The following is a 15,237-nucleotide window of genomic DNA, read 5'->3' as shown; positions in this document are numbered from 1 at the left end:
TTCTACATGTAGTTGCATGAAATTATGTGTGGATACCATACCACTTATGGTTCATCATGACAATAAACAAAGGCTATTGTTGAATTCATATTCATTTTGGATGTTTTAGTCCAAAATTCAAGTAGGACTATGAATAAATAAGAATATCAGACATCAAAAGAAAAATTCTCTAGGTTCTTCATCAGAGCATAGAAGTCAATTCCCTTCTAGGTAATCACAGAGTAGACAGAGACCTGTACCAGATAAGGTAAGATCTTGGGTTACACACATGACAGAATAACATACCAGGAAGTACAAAGAAGTACTCTATTTCTGTTTTATTTTGGACTCGGCCTCTGGGATTTTCAAGAGCTTAGTAGGACTTCCAGATGCCAGATAAAATTCCAATGGCAGCAAGAGCCTGCTATGAGGTTTAAAGGAAATTAAATGCTTACAGGGAGGAAGAGGTGTTGCAGAGGGGCTGGTAAGTGCTATATGGTGTTCCATATTTGGTTCTTGGGAAAGGTAGTTTATTGGACTGAAAAACAATCTTTCCAATTCAATGTGATTTGAATTCGGTATTGAACTCACTCTGGCGGGTGGGGAAATGCAGATATAATTGTAATTCACCCAAATAAGAAGCACAATTTTAGTAAAGCAGATGACCTCACTGCACATTAAGCAGTGGGGCTCTTTGTCTGGCTTGTTGGAGAAGGTGACTAGAGAGCCAGAGAATTACTGCTAACGGAGGCAGCTCCATATCAGCATTCCCACACTGACCCATCCCCCCACTACAGCTGACCAGAAGAGAAGGGACTATTTATGCCCACAGCTGTGCAGTAAAAGCTCTTTCTTCAGCTGCACCAGGCTGAGCAGCACCCAAATAAGAAGCATGAATTTAGTAATGCTAAAGGCAATGTGCCCAGTTGGCAAACAGGGATCCTACAGTACACATACAGTTATAACTAGAGCTACAAGATATGTGGATCAGAATAGCAACAGCAGATTTCCACAGATTAGTGAGAGAGCTAGTTAGAGAACATTTTATGACTCTTGATACTCATACAATACGAACTATATGATCTAAAACACTTGCTGGCATCTTTCAAGCTGTAAATAAAAATCACACTATATCAGGGGTTCTCAAACTGGGGGGTCGGGCTCCCTCAGGGAGTAACGAGCTGTCAGTCTCCACCCCACTTCAGCATTTATAATGGTGTTAAATATATAAAAATGTGTTTTTAATTTATAAGGGGGCTCACACTCAGCGGCTTGCTATGTGAAAGGGGTCACCAATACAAAAGTTAGAGAAACACTGCACTAACCGATTTTTTTCCAAGCAATTAAACAACTTTTTTTTTCCTGGTTGACACAACAACCTTTACATTTTCTAAGGTATATAGAACTATGCCCTACCATTGCCAGGCTGTAACATCTCTTTAAGAAAATATACATCCCCAAATCAGTAAAATATGTTTTCTTTTGAAGAATCCAGAGAGAAACTGGAACACACACTTGCTTCTGACCTTGGCAATATTATGTCTAGACAGCAATTAGACACCCATGCTTGGGCTATAGCATGTTTCATTGATGTGTAGATATCTGGACCTGCAAGGTGAGAGAGTCCCAGAGCTCGAGCTCCAGCCTGAGCTGGAAGTCTACACAGCAATAAAACAGCCCAAGTCAGCTGCCATGGGCCAGCTGTGGATTGTTCTTTGCTGTGTAGACATACCATAAGTTTCTCTACTCTGTTTTTTACTGTCAGTGGGGGTGGGGGAGGAAGCTCTCTGTTTATGAATGCAACCACAGAAAAGTGAATAGTAAACTGAGTTGACCCACAGTGAAAAGGCAATCATCAGACTAATAAAACTTGTTAAAAGCTAAAAGCTTTACCATCTGCAGAGTCTCCTTTCACATCATTTGGACAGCTGCCTGATACCATATCAAACGAGCACACTGCCTATTTAGCAGGCATTCTGTTATAGCCCATATTTTCTAGCACTTTTAAAACCCTAAGACACTTCCTAAATATTTTTCAACTAAAATAAAACAGCAGTTTATATTATTTGAGATGAAGCTGATGTAATTTCTGATCTCTTGTTCAATTATTCTGTAACTGCATCTTACTAAACAAGTTCCCATAAAGAGGCAATCAGAAAGGATACTACCTACTTATTTGTTTTCTATCATTTGTTATTGAACTTCTGGAATGTTTTCAGAACAGGTTCATGCAACAAGTAAAACAAATTAAAGCCGAGAAGGGCTCAAATATTCCAATTTATGGGACAGAGAGAGAGGAACTGACCTGATTGTTTAGCCATATTTTGGCCCCAACTCAAAGAAAAACATTATGAGGTTGGAAAAATCTTTTATTTATTTATAGCTATTTTCTTTTTCAATTCTTTGCTTCTGGCTAACATTGGAAGTGGAAATTCCAAAAACCTCAAAAAAACTGCTCATGTGATATTATTGCCCTGAGAAGCAGCAGTAATTATAGCAACCCTTGCAAGAAAGCATGCAGCAGTGAGTTTTGCAGTCCAAATATCTGGATGCTACAGGCTTGGATAGGTCAGATAAGTTACTGAAACCAAACCTCTAACTGGTTGCGGTTTGTCTAGTCACAGCTCTTGGTTGTACCATGGCAAATAAATTAAAACATACCAGGCTAAATTATCTCTCTTCAGACACAAGGCAGTCTAAAATGGGGAAAAGCATGTGAATGCCTACGTGCTGCAGAAGTAGCTTCTGTAAGACAAAATGCTCCTGAGTGCTGGTGAGGAGGAAAAAAAAACATAAAAAAACCCCTTCTGGCACTTGCTAGTAGGCAAGTGGTGAGGACATGGCCACAACACTGCTGTACTCTGACCTCTCTACAATTCTATGTGATAGAAGCAGCACCGTCTGACTTCAGCATTCCCAGAGCACAAATACCCAAATTCTGTTTGCCTCTAGGAAAAAAGAACTGAGGATGGAAATCCTCAGCCTGCTGAAATTCACATGGAATCAGCCATCTTCTAGCCCACATTACTTGATTTAGACTGTGATTTGATTTTCTATGTATCAAAAGTTGAGAAGCTTTGGGTTATTATTACAGGACACTTGAGACTGACTTTTTCTTCCAGTAGGAATCCTTACCATAATGTAGATCTGAGGTTTACGTCTCTTTGCCAAATCAATAATGTTTACTCCATTGTAATAAAGGTTTTCAAAACACCCATGAAAGTTCTTGCGTGGTAATGACCTTGATTTTCCAGGTAGTGGGATCCCTCCAAAGCTGAGCTTAGAAAGAGAAGAGAAATCAATAATACTATTAAGTAATTTCCTGAAAATCTGCTTGCAAAGCTGATGATAAATTTTAAGAACAGTATAGCAGCAGCAGATAGAAATTGGCCAATTGTGAATCAACCTATTTTTTTTAGCTCTTTGCTGTCATCAAATCTATTAGCTTAAAATATAGGTTAACAAAATGTAAACCATATAAAATATGTATGCATTAAAAAATAATTTAACCTTAGAACCTTTATTTTCCTGAAGAGGCTCTTCAGGAGTTTTAATTGAAAAAAAAAATCAAGAAAAAGTAACTTACTTTATAACTCAGAAAACCTTTACATTTTTGAAGTATATGGCATATATAGCAAACAGCAGGAGTTTTCAAACTTTTTCAAGCGTGAATTATATTTTAATATAGAGATTATTTCTTGGCCAGTTTATCCTTCCATTTTAGATCTTATAACATCCTTGTAACAACTACAGCAATCATTTACATGGAACAGTAATAATTAGAAACATGCTTATGCATTTTTAGCCAACTTAATGAAAAAAAGTATTTTATCAGACTGTCAGCTAAAACTCTTCATTTTGGGCTAGATCCTACATGGTGCTGAGCACTCTGGCTTTGATCCAATGAACTTAAGCATGCAAAGGCTTAACTTTAAGCATCTGAATGATCCAGTTGAAATAATAGGATATTCAGTGCTTAAATTTAAGTATGTGTTTAAGCACCTTGCTGCATTCAGGCCAGGGTGTTAAACACTTAACAGGATCAAAGCCCTTTATTGCCCCCATTCATCTGTTTTGCTTCTCTCAACTGAAAATAGGAGGGGAGCCAGCACTGTGAGATCAGCCAGCACTCCACAGAACTGCTCCAGGGACCAGTGTTTGAAAATCTCTGCAGTACTTTATACACACTCCTTTAGAAAAACCTGTAAATTGCAGAAATGAGAAAGATGTGTGGAAGATGTGAGGCTCAGATGCTTGTTCATTTCTAGATTTGCGGTAAATGGAACTTTAAAACTAAAGATTTCAGAGATGGACCTTGCCAAGTGAATTTTCTTTGACCACACCTTGTGGTGTGATTTTGGGGATGGGAAATCATACCTCCTTATATGTTTGTACAGGATTTTGGATATTACTAGAAACCACCATAAAAATAATAATGAATATAGAAGCAAAAAAGATGATCTATGACACAGTTTTGACATTATTGACATAAACTGTGACCATACAGATCATTGTTGCAACCAGGGTCCTATAGTTTCACCAGTTCTTGTACAGAGGAAGCCCGGTGGGGTGTCTATGGAAAGGTTGTAGTTTGTTGGTTATGATTATGCTGTCTGTATGTGTGTATCATTTTTGTATTTGAAGTTATGAATATTGGCTATGCATTTGTTTGATTCTAAGTAGCCTCAGTGAAGCATTTGGTCAGCTTCTTGAGAAAGCACTATTCTCAGTAAGTGCCCTATCAAGAAACGCTTAACTGATAATGGACTTTGGGAGATGCCAATCCACATCTGAGCTTTCCTGGGAATGCTCAAACTAACATGTGAACAATGGCGTTGGCCTGCAAAAAGCTGAATCATCCATAGATGTGTGACTTTCTCAGGTGCTACAGACTCCATCCTGTTGCTGTGATTTAGCACAAGAGAACAAAGGGATTTCTGCCCACAAGAGAGAGAATATAAAAGGCTCAGGAAACCCCTCCATTTTGTCTTTAGCTGGCTCTCCACCCCAAAAAAATGCCTGAAAGAAACTGGAACAAAGGACAGTAATTCCAGGGATGTGATTGATTGCTGGATCCAGACTAGGAAGGAGTCTAGTCTGTGAAAGAAGCTCATTGGAACATCTCTGAGGATGAGATTTACCTGCATTTAGTTTCCTATCATATTAGGCTTAGACTTGAGTGTTTTTGTTTTATTTTGCTTGGTAATTTACTTTAATTTGTCTGTTATTACTTGGAACCACTAAAATACTACTTTTTATATTTAATAAAATTCTTATTGATTAACTCAGAGCAAATAATTAATTCCTGAGGGAGCAAACAGCTGTGAATCTCTCTCTATCAGCGTTATAGAGGGCGAACAATTTATGAATTTATCCTGTATAAGCTTTATACAGAGTAAAATTGATTTATTTGAGGTTTGGATCCCATTGGGAACTGGTTGTCTGGGTGCTAGAGACAGGAACACTTTCTAAGCCATTTTCAGTTAAATCTGCAGCTTTTGGGGGACATGATTCAGACCTAAGCCTGTGTTTGCAGCAGGCTAGCGTTTCTGGCTCAACAAGACACGGTACTGAAGTCCCAAGCTGCCAGAGAAAATAGTCTCAGCACATTAGGTGGCAGTCCTCACAGGATCTCTGTGACCCAATCCGTCACAGTAGTGTCCTGTAAGGTTTTGCAGAAGTATGGTAAGAAGACATTTCTCTGATCCATTTCTCCCAAATATAAACTTCACCAACATTTGAATTCTTATAAAATTCCCTAAACAGTTCTGTTCCCTGCACTTATTTCATTACATTTACATAACAAAGGTAATAAATGTAATAAATGAAAGGTAATTTTCACACCTCATAATCAAGGTCCAAATAATTGAGTTCCCCCTTTGCATGAAAATGATGACTGTGTTTATCCACTGTAAAGTTTACTTGATTGTTAAAGTGTTCAATGAGGACTGAATGCCAGTGCTGATCATCCAAAAGGCTGCCCAGGGTAATATTAGCAGAATGAATTTTAGCATCACCTTGAGATGAGAAAAAGAACAAACTGTGAGAATCATTTTATAAAAGAATATTGATATTTAAACGGGCTCCTAACTTATGGCATACAATAGGTTAAAATAAGCTTAATATACAGGAATTTTTGACACAACAACATCTAATGGGTGCAGCAAGACTATACACCCCATAGCCATTACCTAAATTAATGAATAAAGAAAGTTTTCCTTTTACTAATTCCAATGTGATGTGATCTCCATTCTGTCCTCCTCTGTGCAGTAGAACCCCATCGCTTTGCATTGTTTTAAACTTCAGAGAAATCACATCTTTCAGAGCAGTCATGGATTTTTGACTGAATCTGTAGAGCAGGCAACTTTTCCCATCAAAATCAGCCACCTCAGACCCTAGCAATAAAGAAATTCAAGATAACTTGTAATTGTATGTTTAGACAACAAGGGATTTATTTTGCTTCATAGTGCATGCATAAAGTGTGAAGGAAGACTTCCCCTCCCCACTACACACCAACTCAGGACCCCGTTAAAAGTGGTACTCCTTGTTCTCCCAAGTGCCAGGACTTCTCCAAATTTGCACCATTGCTGGCAGTAGACTCCTCAGAGTGAGTGGTTCTGAGGGGGCATAGCCTCTAAATATTACTAATGTTACTTAAAGTACACTCTGAAGCTTGCAAAAAGGTAGCACTGCAGCCTTGTGACCTGGAAGTTTTGGGCCTAATTCTGATCTCATAGTATTCTGACACCAGTGCAATTCTATTAAGTTCAATGCAATTGCTCCTGCTGTATACTAGTGTGAGAGCAGCATCAAGCCCATTATGTCTTACTGAGTGAGGGACAGGACTTTCAAGCTACCCCAAGATGGACTATAGCTTTAAGCCACTATTAAGGGCAATCTGTATGGTTTAATATTCATTTAAATTATTATTAGTTCATTTTATTCTGGAAAATGAATAAAGTTAATCTTAGGAAAGAAAACCCACTAATTATGATGTAGTTAGTCAGCCCTGGTTCTTTTCTCACCTAGTGTAACACTGACATCAAAAGAAATACTTTTTTTCTACACCAGTGAGATCAGTATCAGGCCATTTAGATTTAGAACTAGAAAAGGCTGCTTTGCTATATCCCATTGGTCATTTCTCAATATAAGAAATATTTTGCTAGAAATGGGAACATCTTGCATACATGAAAAGTCATTAGAAATGCACGAAAGAAAGCAAATGCTCTCTAAATTTAACAGATAAAGAACACAGTGACAGTAGGGAGATTCATGTTTTTATATTTTTTCAGTTATTTTGTTTAACATTCATAGTCTCAGTGACTTTTTATAACAGGTGCATTATTGCAGCTGCGTGACAGCTGCCCCAATGAAGTCTACTTTCTGTCTTGTGAAAATTTTTATCTAGTCTCTTTCAAGGTCACATACTTTCACTTCATCTGAAAAAAAGTGATTTTAGATATATCAAAGAATATCTGTCAAAATCAGTTGTATATTGAACAAGAAAGACATGAAGGAACCGATATCACCAAGAAAAGCTCTTAGAATAGTCACACCTCATAAGTAAAGAAGAAAAAGGTAATTGTCCTTGAAAGATACATTTGTGAAATAAATGAAGATGTAAAGGGCACCCAATAAAATACGAAGTTACTTTTCAACTAACTGACTGATTTCTTCCAAGTCACCAGAAACACATTATCTGTTTACTAACTTTGATCAAAATTTAATTTGATCAAAAAAAAAATTGCTCCACATTGTGGCATAAAAATGAACTCAATTCAAATTATCCATAGTATTTAAAGTTAGCCATTTATTTTCACCAGTCAAAAATCCTTGTCAATTTAATGCAGTTATGTTTTGAGAATGTAGTCTGTTGATTTTCTCCACATCTTGTTAATGTACTTTGTTCTTATGAAGAATTCATTTACCAAGTGCACAATGAATATGCAATACATTCTGCCTAAAAAGCATTTTCATTTGAGTATTGTCCTTTGTTATTCCACTGAATAAATGTTGAAAGTAAAAACATAAATCCATGGCAAATACAAATGATGTGCTTTTATGTTTATTAGATTGCAATAAACAAGTAGGAGTGTCAATAAAACAGGGCTTTTTTTTAAGCTTTCACAAATGTAACAATGCAGTTAAAACACTCATTAGACATATTCTTAACAGGCACTGACAATAGTGTGCTTTCATTATTGGTAACACACATGTATTGGTATTAGCCGTTGAGCAACAGAGGAAGAATAATGTATATTCCTGCTCTCCAAAATCACTTCACTATTCACAATGAGCTTAACCCTGCAGTGCAGTGGCTCTCAAACTTTTGTACTGATGACCCCATTCACACAGCAATCTCTGAGTGTGACCCCCCCTTATAAATTAAAAACACTTTTAAATATATTTAACACCATTATAAATGCTGGAGGCAAAGCGGGGCTTGGGGTGGAGGTTAACAGCTCACAACTCCCTATGTAATAACCTCGCAATCCCCTGAAGGGTCCCGACCCCTAGTTTGAGAACCCCTGCAGTAGTGTCAAGTATCAGAGGGGTAGCCATGTTAGTCTGGATCTGTAAAAGCAGCAAAGAGTCCTGTGGCACTTTATAGACTAACAGACGTTTTTGGAGCATGAGCCTTCGTGGTATTCACCCATGAAGACTCATGCTCCAAAAACGCCTGCTGTAGTGTTTCCTCAGTCCTTACTCGGGAAAAAAAACCTTTAATATGAATGAGTGAAGACTGTGAAAAGAATGTAACTATTGATCATAGACATTATTAACATTCTTGTGCATCTACCATTTTTACCATCAATGCAATCCCACCAAAGTGTGAGGAACAGGGGGCGGAAGAGGAAGAGAGAGAGAGAGAGGACAAAATGCATTCTGCTCATCAGGGTAGAAGTTTATGATTCTAATTAACAAAGAGTGTTACTACTTTTTTCCCCTTTACTATAGTCATTAACTCATATTTCGGTGAATTTGTTACCTGAACATCAATCTCAGTAGATTTCTTCTTCTGCCCTTCAAGTAAAAATGTTATAAGGTAAATGGAAAGGCTGATTCACTTTGGGACCACAAATCTTTTAATTATCATTTTTCACAAAGTCAAAACACAGGCATATTTTCAGAATTATTTAGTCCATTATTTAGCTATACTCTCCAAGATACAGAAGGCTCAAAATACAGCAGCGCCATCATAAATCACAGAGTGCTGCAGCTCCCTGCATACCACAGAAACAAATTTTTCAGTGGGTCTCAACCAGAAAGTAGAGAAGATTTTGATAAAGCTAGTCAAAGTATTAGTTGCAAACAACAGGTTTGAGTTTTGGAAATGTGTTCATTGTCTGAAGTTGTCCAATGAACACTCCATAGAAATAAATTTCAAACTCTATTGACTGCCTGTGTTCCTTAATTGTTATCACTTTAGTTACATGCATTGTTCCTGGTTAGATAATTGTCACTGTAAAAGAGAAGGAAATGAAGATCAAGTCACTAGGCCTCTGTTTCTTTTAAAGAGAGAGGATGGGAACAGTTTATGGAGTCAGGAGGAGCTAGGTTTGCTACTTGAATCAGGCCTTGCATGAAACAAAACAGTTGGAGAAATTAGGTTACTGTAATATCATAGATAATGGGCCACATTTAAAAATATAGTTTTGTCATCACATTTGCACAGAGTTCTTGCAAGTGTATATATTATCCTAGCTATACAGATTGTGGACAGACCTTTGTCCAGCTTACTTTATTGTTCCAGAGGTTTTGTGTAGCCCTAGTATAAAGGGGGTCATCACAAACCCTTTGCAGCAATCACTTAACAGTAGTAGTGCCAGGGCTCTGACCTGGAGGTTTGAGATCACAGTCCCCATGGTGTTATGTTGCTGCCAAGCATTGTCTCCCATCATAATTAATGTGTCTACCAGGAACATTTCTTGAATTTACTAGTGTCCATTTCTTAAATTCCGTCTTTATAGAGCACAGCCATTGTCATAAATCCATTAGAAATTTTAACAACAATGTTTGTGTCTGGTCCCATTTAGGAAGGGGATGGCTGGACCCCTATAATGGCCTACAAGTCAGGGAAACATTTCAACATATCTGTCCTTCTGTTGTGTGAAATATGAATTGTTTGTAGCTGCATTTACTGGTCACCCGCAGATGGACTGAGCAAGAGAGGTAGTAGTTGAGGGAAAAAAGGAGTCTGCCAAAGAGACATATTTAGGCTCCATGCAGCTGCCAGGGGATAATTCTAACACAGAAACTGGCAGTATAGCTTCATCCTCACAATCTGACATTTCAGCTAGCGACAAAACACAGGAAACTGCTGCAGAGATATATCTAATTTGCACACTTTGAATAGGAAGAACAAGCAGCCAGGAGCTGAGAGGCATTATTTTTTGTAAATACAGAGGATATGTTGCCCAATCACAGCATGATGCAGATGAGGTCAATATATCTGCGGAAGAGTATTCATCTGCAGCTGGCAAATACATTTTTTCTTCTTCTGAGGGGAGAAAAAAAACAATGCCAGTTACACTTAAGGAGAATGAAATGGAGGAATTTGGCAGAGACAGCAGGTAAAAAAAACTCTGAAAATGGAGGACAATATTTTGGAGGGACTCTTATTAATATAATAAATATTAAAATAATCTATAATTTCATAACTTATTATTGCTATTTGTGTTGCAGCAGTCCGTTAGAGGCCAAGCAGGTCAGGGCTGCTTTGTAGTGGGTAGTGTAGAGAAAATGACAGTCCCTGTCCAAAATAACTTATGCTCTAAAACATCTTGTGCGGAAAATTTACAACAACTGCCTTACTTATATGGATATCTTTTTTGGAGATCATTTACTTCAGTTAGTTGATAAGCTGAAGGCACCACAGCATGAGAGAGATCGAGGATACTCGCTATCAGTACTTGGTAGCTGTCACTTGGATGACAGATAATACACCAGACAATTTAGAATTAGTGCTAGCTATGATGTGTGATATGATATGTATATGTTTCCCCAAAAATATCATTGCTGTTCCATATGTTTACATGGAAGATGTACTTAGGGGTGTCTGGCCTTCTCTGAAATCCAGTGTAGAAAATGTACAGAGGGGGATCAGTTGGGCTACAGCAAGATTTTTGAGCAAAATTAAACCTGCATGGAAGAGAAAGATGTGAGATCTTACAAAAGAAACTACTTCCACTTCCCCACACATATGCACAGACATAGAAACATGATTAGTCAGTAGACTTTTCTTACTAACATAATCTGGGGGCCTTTGGGATGTTTTCTTTAAATAAGTAAAAGTGATTTTTTTGCATAGAAGCGTAAGCGTCCATGCTACAGAATTCAACAACTAAATATCCTATGGTTTCATGTTGTGAGCTGCATGTGCTCTCAAGGCTTTGGAGTACCTCTGAAAAGAAGAGATGAAGAACCATTATACTGGGCATCATAAGTGACATTTGCTCATCTGCAGAGGGCCCACACAAGGCTTATGCTACACCTATGTTACACCTATAGGGCTAAAGTGAGACTTAAGTGGTGTATAGACCCTACACTGGCTTTCCCAACAGGGACAGATTTCACCTTTTTTAACGGTTAGCTCTTCAAAGCAGGGATCTTGTCTGCATATCTGTGCATAAAGCACCCATATTACCATACTCCTTCTATTCACTGTATAAATCACAATTGCTTTGGGAGGTGAAAATCATGCCAGTGAGGGTTGAAAGAGTGATTTAAATGGATCTATACTGACTTATACCAGTGGAGGATCTAGCCTATGGTTTTCACATATTAATTCAACAGCCCATCTTGAATGAGTTGCCACCGTGGAGGGTTATATTAATAAATGGAGATATACACCTAGCTCATCAAATTGGAAGGGACAAGTCCAGCCCCGTGCCTTCACTAGCAGGACCAAGCACTGATTTTTGCCCCAGATCCCTAAATGGCCCCCCTCAAGGATTGAACTCATAACTCTGGATTTAGTAGGCCGATGCTCAAACCACTGAGGTATCCCTCTGACTCCAGAGTATCAAGACAAAACAACATCCTGTAACTCAGTTATTAGCTAGCAGTACCAATCAAAAAAATGAATAGGTCACATCACTCCAGATTTCATGTGGTTGTAGAATTTGGGAAAATATAAATCTAACTGAGAAGTAAATATTCTATGAAAAATAGTATATGTTAACATTGAATGTTGCATAATACAATATATATGATTTCCAGAGTGTGAATGGAACTATAAGAAGGGAATTGAGAATTAACATAAGGCTGTAACTGGGGAATGTAAATACAATGTAATTTAGTGACTGAGGAATCATTATTTTGGGCATTATTTCAGAATCTATAGAAGGTGGAAGTGTTCAGCACTTTGCTGCATACAGAAAGAGAATATTTGATTATAAGGTTTGATTTAAAAGAATTATTGTCATGAGTTTGAGACAGTTGAATTAATTATGATTAATGATGCTATTGCTATAGTCAGGCAGGTACAGGTCATCCCAAATGAGCACTAGTAAAACTCTTACCCCACATCATAAAATCATATATTGTGTAAATACCGAGTATGTTACTTATAAACTATTTTTAAAACGCTTTACATTGTCATTTTTAAATGGTATTGGAGCTATTGCATTCATATGTTAAAAGTAAGGATTGTAAAGCAGTGTTAAAGTGACAGAACAAGTGGAAAATCCCAACCACAGCGGATAAATCTTGTTTTTTATGTGTAGACTGAGCTTTTCTTTTGCTTTAAGGTAACTGTCTCTGATTTTAAAAAAAATCCTGCCAATTGTTTTTCTTTTTAATGTATTCTCCCATTTTTCAGAGTATAGAGGACAAATACTGCCTGGTTCCTTGTAATTTGCCCATTGCTCCTGTTTTTTTCCTGAGTTGGGAGAGGCTGTGTAATACTTGATTAGAACTTATTTATATTAATAACATTTCAAATAAATTATATTTCTTTATATTTATAAAGCGAAATTTCAACGCCAAACATATTGTGCGTGAGACTCTTATGTTCCAATAACTACTTGCCCATAAGGCTGAAAGTTAATTGCAATACACACATCCACACATCATATAAAAAAGGTAATTTCACTTAAAATAAATTTAGGTTTAAGAAACAGAGCAATAATTCTAAACTAGACATTAAAATCAACAAAATATTAAATGATATCTAATAGTGCTTTGCAGTTCTGTGGGATGACCAATTAATCATTTAAGCCCGATAATATCCCTGTTAAGCAGGGTAGCAGTATTAAATCAGACTTATGGACATGTAAATTGAGGCACAGGAAGCCAAGGTAACAAAAGTGAGTCAGTGGCAGAGCCAGAAATAGAATCTAATTGTCGCAACTCCTGGCTTGGAGCTGTTACCTCATTTTACACAAGACACTGTAGCCTTATCTATAGTTATGGGTTACTTTAATTACGCACCCCAAGGTGAGTGTTCTCATCTACTTTCATCTGTGAGAGTTCAGCCCCAAGATTAACTACAGTAGCAAGGTTATCAGTAGAAGTTAAAGTTAACATTTTGTTACAGTTATTTTTAGTAAAAGTCAGGGACAGGTCATTGGCAATAAACAAAATTTCATGGAAGCCATGGTGGCTGATAGTTCTGGGGCCCCTGCCACCATTGTGGCTGACAACTCTGGCCCCCACTGCAGCGCCGGAGGCTCAGAGCTCTGGAATCCCTGCTCCCTGCAGTGGCTGACGGCTCTGGATCCCCACCGTCCCAGGGGCTGGGAGCTCCAGGTGCCTGTAGCAGCTGGGAACTCTGGATTCCCCTACTGCCCACAGTACCTCGGAGCTCCAGGGTCCCCCTGCTGCATGCCTAGGGTTGCCAACTTTCTACTCACACAAAACCGAACACCCCTGCCCCACCCCTTTCCCACCCCTCCTCCAAGGCCCTGCCCATGCCCCTCTCCATCGCCCCTCCCTCTGTCACTCGCTTTCCTCACCATCACTCACTCGCTCATTTTCACTGGGCTCGCTCAGGGGGTTAGGGGGCAGGAGGGAGTGAGAGGTCTAGCTGGGAGTGTGGGCTCTGAGGTGGGGCCAGAGATGCAGGAGGCGTTGCCCCGGATTTGAGGGGTGTGTATACCCCAGAATATGATCAAGCTAATTGCAACCATATTAAGTGCATTCAGCCACCCTAAATTAATAAAATAAAACACCACATAGTTAAGGGTTAATTTGGAGACAGGCTTTCAGAAGCCTGGTTAGATCTAGCAAGCAGTTTCTGCTAATCAGAATGGGAGGATGGGAGAAACAACTAAACAACAAACTAAAAACCTTAATGGTTAAAAAATCTTAAGTCTAAACAGCTCTAATATTTTTTTAAAATGAAAATTTTAAAAAATAATAATACAGTAGGGGTTATTGTAACCTATGTATTTTATAAAAATAGTTATTAAAAAATAGCTAAAGCAGTCCTATAAAACCATTAAAAAAAAAGTTTTTCCCAATACCTTTTCTCCCCCATGGGTGAGCAACTGGCCACTGCAAACCTACTGTTAATTACTCAATATCTTTCCAGATATTAGGTAAATATCTGGGATGTTCTAAACCTACTGCTTATGTTTATGGGTGCTTAAATTTAATAAACTGCAGTTTTAAATAAAGCACACTTCCTTGCACAAATCTTATCGATGGAAGTGCTGTAGTTAATTTATTCCTTACCCCACCTGAAGTAAAATAGTTAAGTTGCCTTTGTTGGGGGTTCTGAAAATCCAGGGTAACAGAGGGGCCTTTGGGCTGGGAGGTGAGGGATTCAGAGTATGGGAGTATATCATAACCTAGTCCCAGATTTGGACCTTAGCATCCAAAATATGGGGGTTAGCATGAAAACCTCCAAGCTTAGTTATCAGCTTGAACCTGGTAAAGCTGCCACCACCCAAAAAATTAGAGTGTTTTGGGGCACTCTGGTCCCCCCAGAAACCTTCCCTGGGGACCCCAAGACCCAAATCCCTTGAGTCTCACAACAAAGGGAAATAAACCTTTTCCCTTCCCCCCTCCAGGTGTTCCTGGAGAGATACACAGAAGCAAATTCCGTGAATCTAAACAGAGGGAGTCCACCCTCTCTATTTCCAGTCCTGGAAAACAGAAGTACTTCCCTCTTCACCCAGAGGGAATGCAAAGTCAGGCTAGTAAATCTAACACACACAGATTTCCCCCTGACTTCTTCCTCCCACCAATTCCCTGGTGCTGCAGACTTAATTCCCGGGAGTTCCGCACTAAAGAAAAAACTCCAACAGGTCT

General features: G+C 38.4%; 1 protein-coding gene across 1 annotated transcript in view; it reads right to left on the bottom strand.

The window, feature by feature from the left end:
• CNTNAP4 (contactin associated protein family member 4) overlaps positions 1–15,237 on the bottom strand; it is a 290,556-nt gene that overhangs the window by 86,597 nt on the left and 188,722 nt on the right. The window contains exons 5-7 of the mRNA XM_050946065.1: positions 6,171–6,374; positions 5,824–5,996; positions 3,115–3,258 (exon numbers count right to left, since the gene is read on the bottom strand). Of these exons, the coding sequence (XP_050802022.1) occupies positions 3,115–3,258; positions 5,824–5,996; positions 6,171–6,374 (521 nt within the window). The remainder of the gene's footprint in view (positions 1–3,114; positions 3,259–5,823; positions 5,997–6,170; positions 6,375–15,237) is intronic.

Source organism: Gopherus flavomarginatus, chromosome 3 (assembly GCF_025201925.1).
Source record: "Gopherus flavomarginatus isolate rGopFla2 chromosome 3, rGopFla2.mat.asm, whole genome shotgun sequence".
Taxonomy (NCBI): domain Eukaryota; kingdom Metazoa; phylum Chordata; order Testudines; family Testudinidae; genus Gopherus; species Gopherus flavomarginatus.
This window is presented reverse-complemented; position numbering and strand designations above follow the sequence as displayed.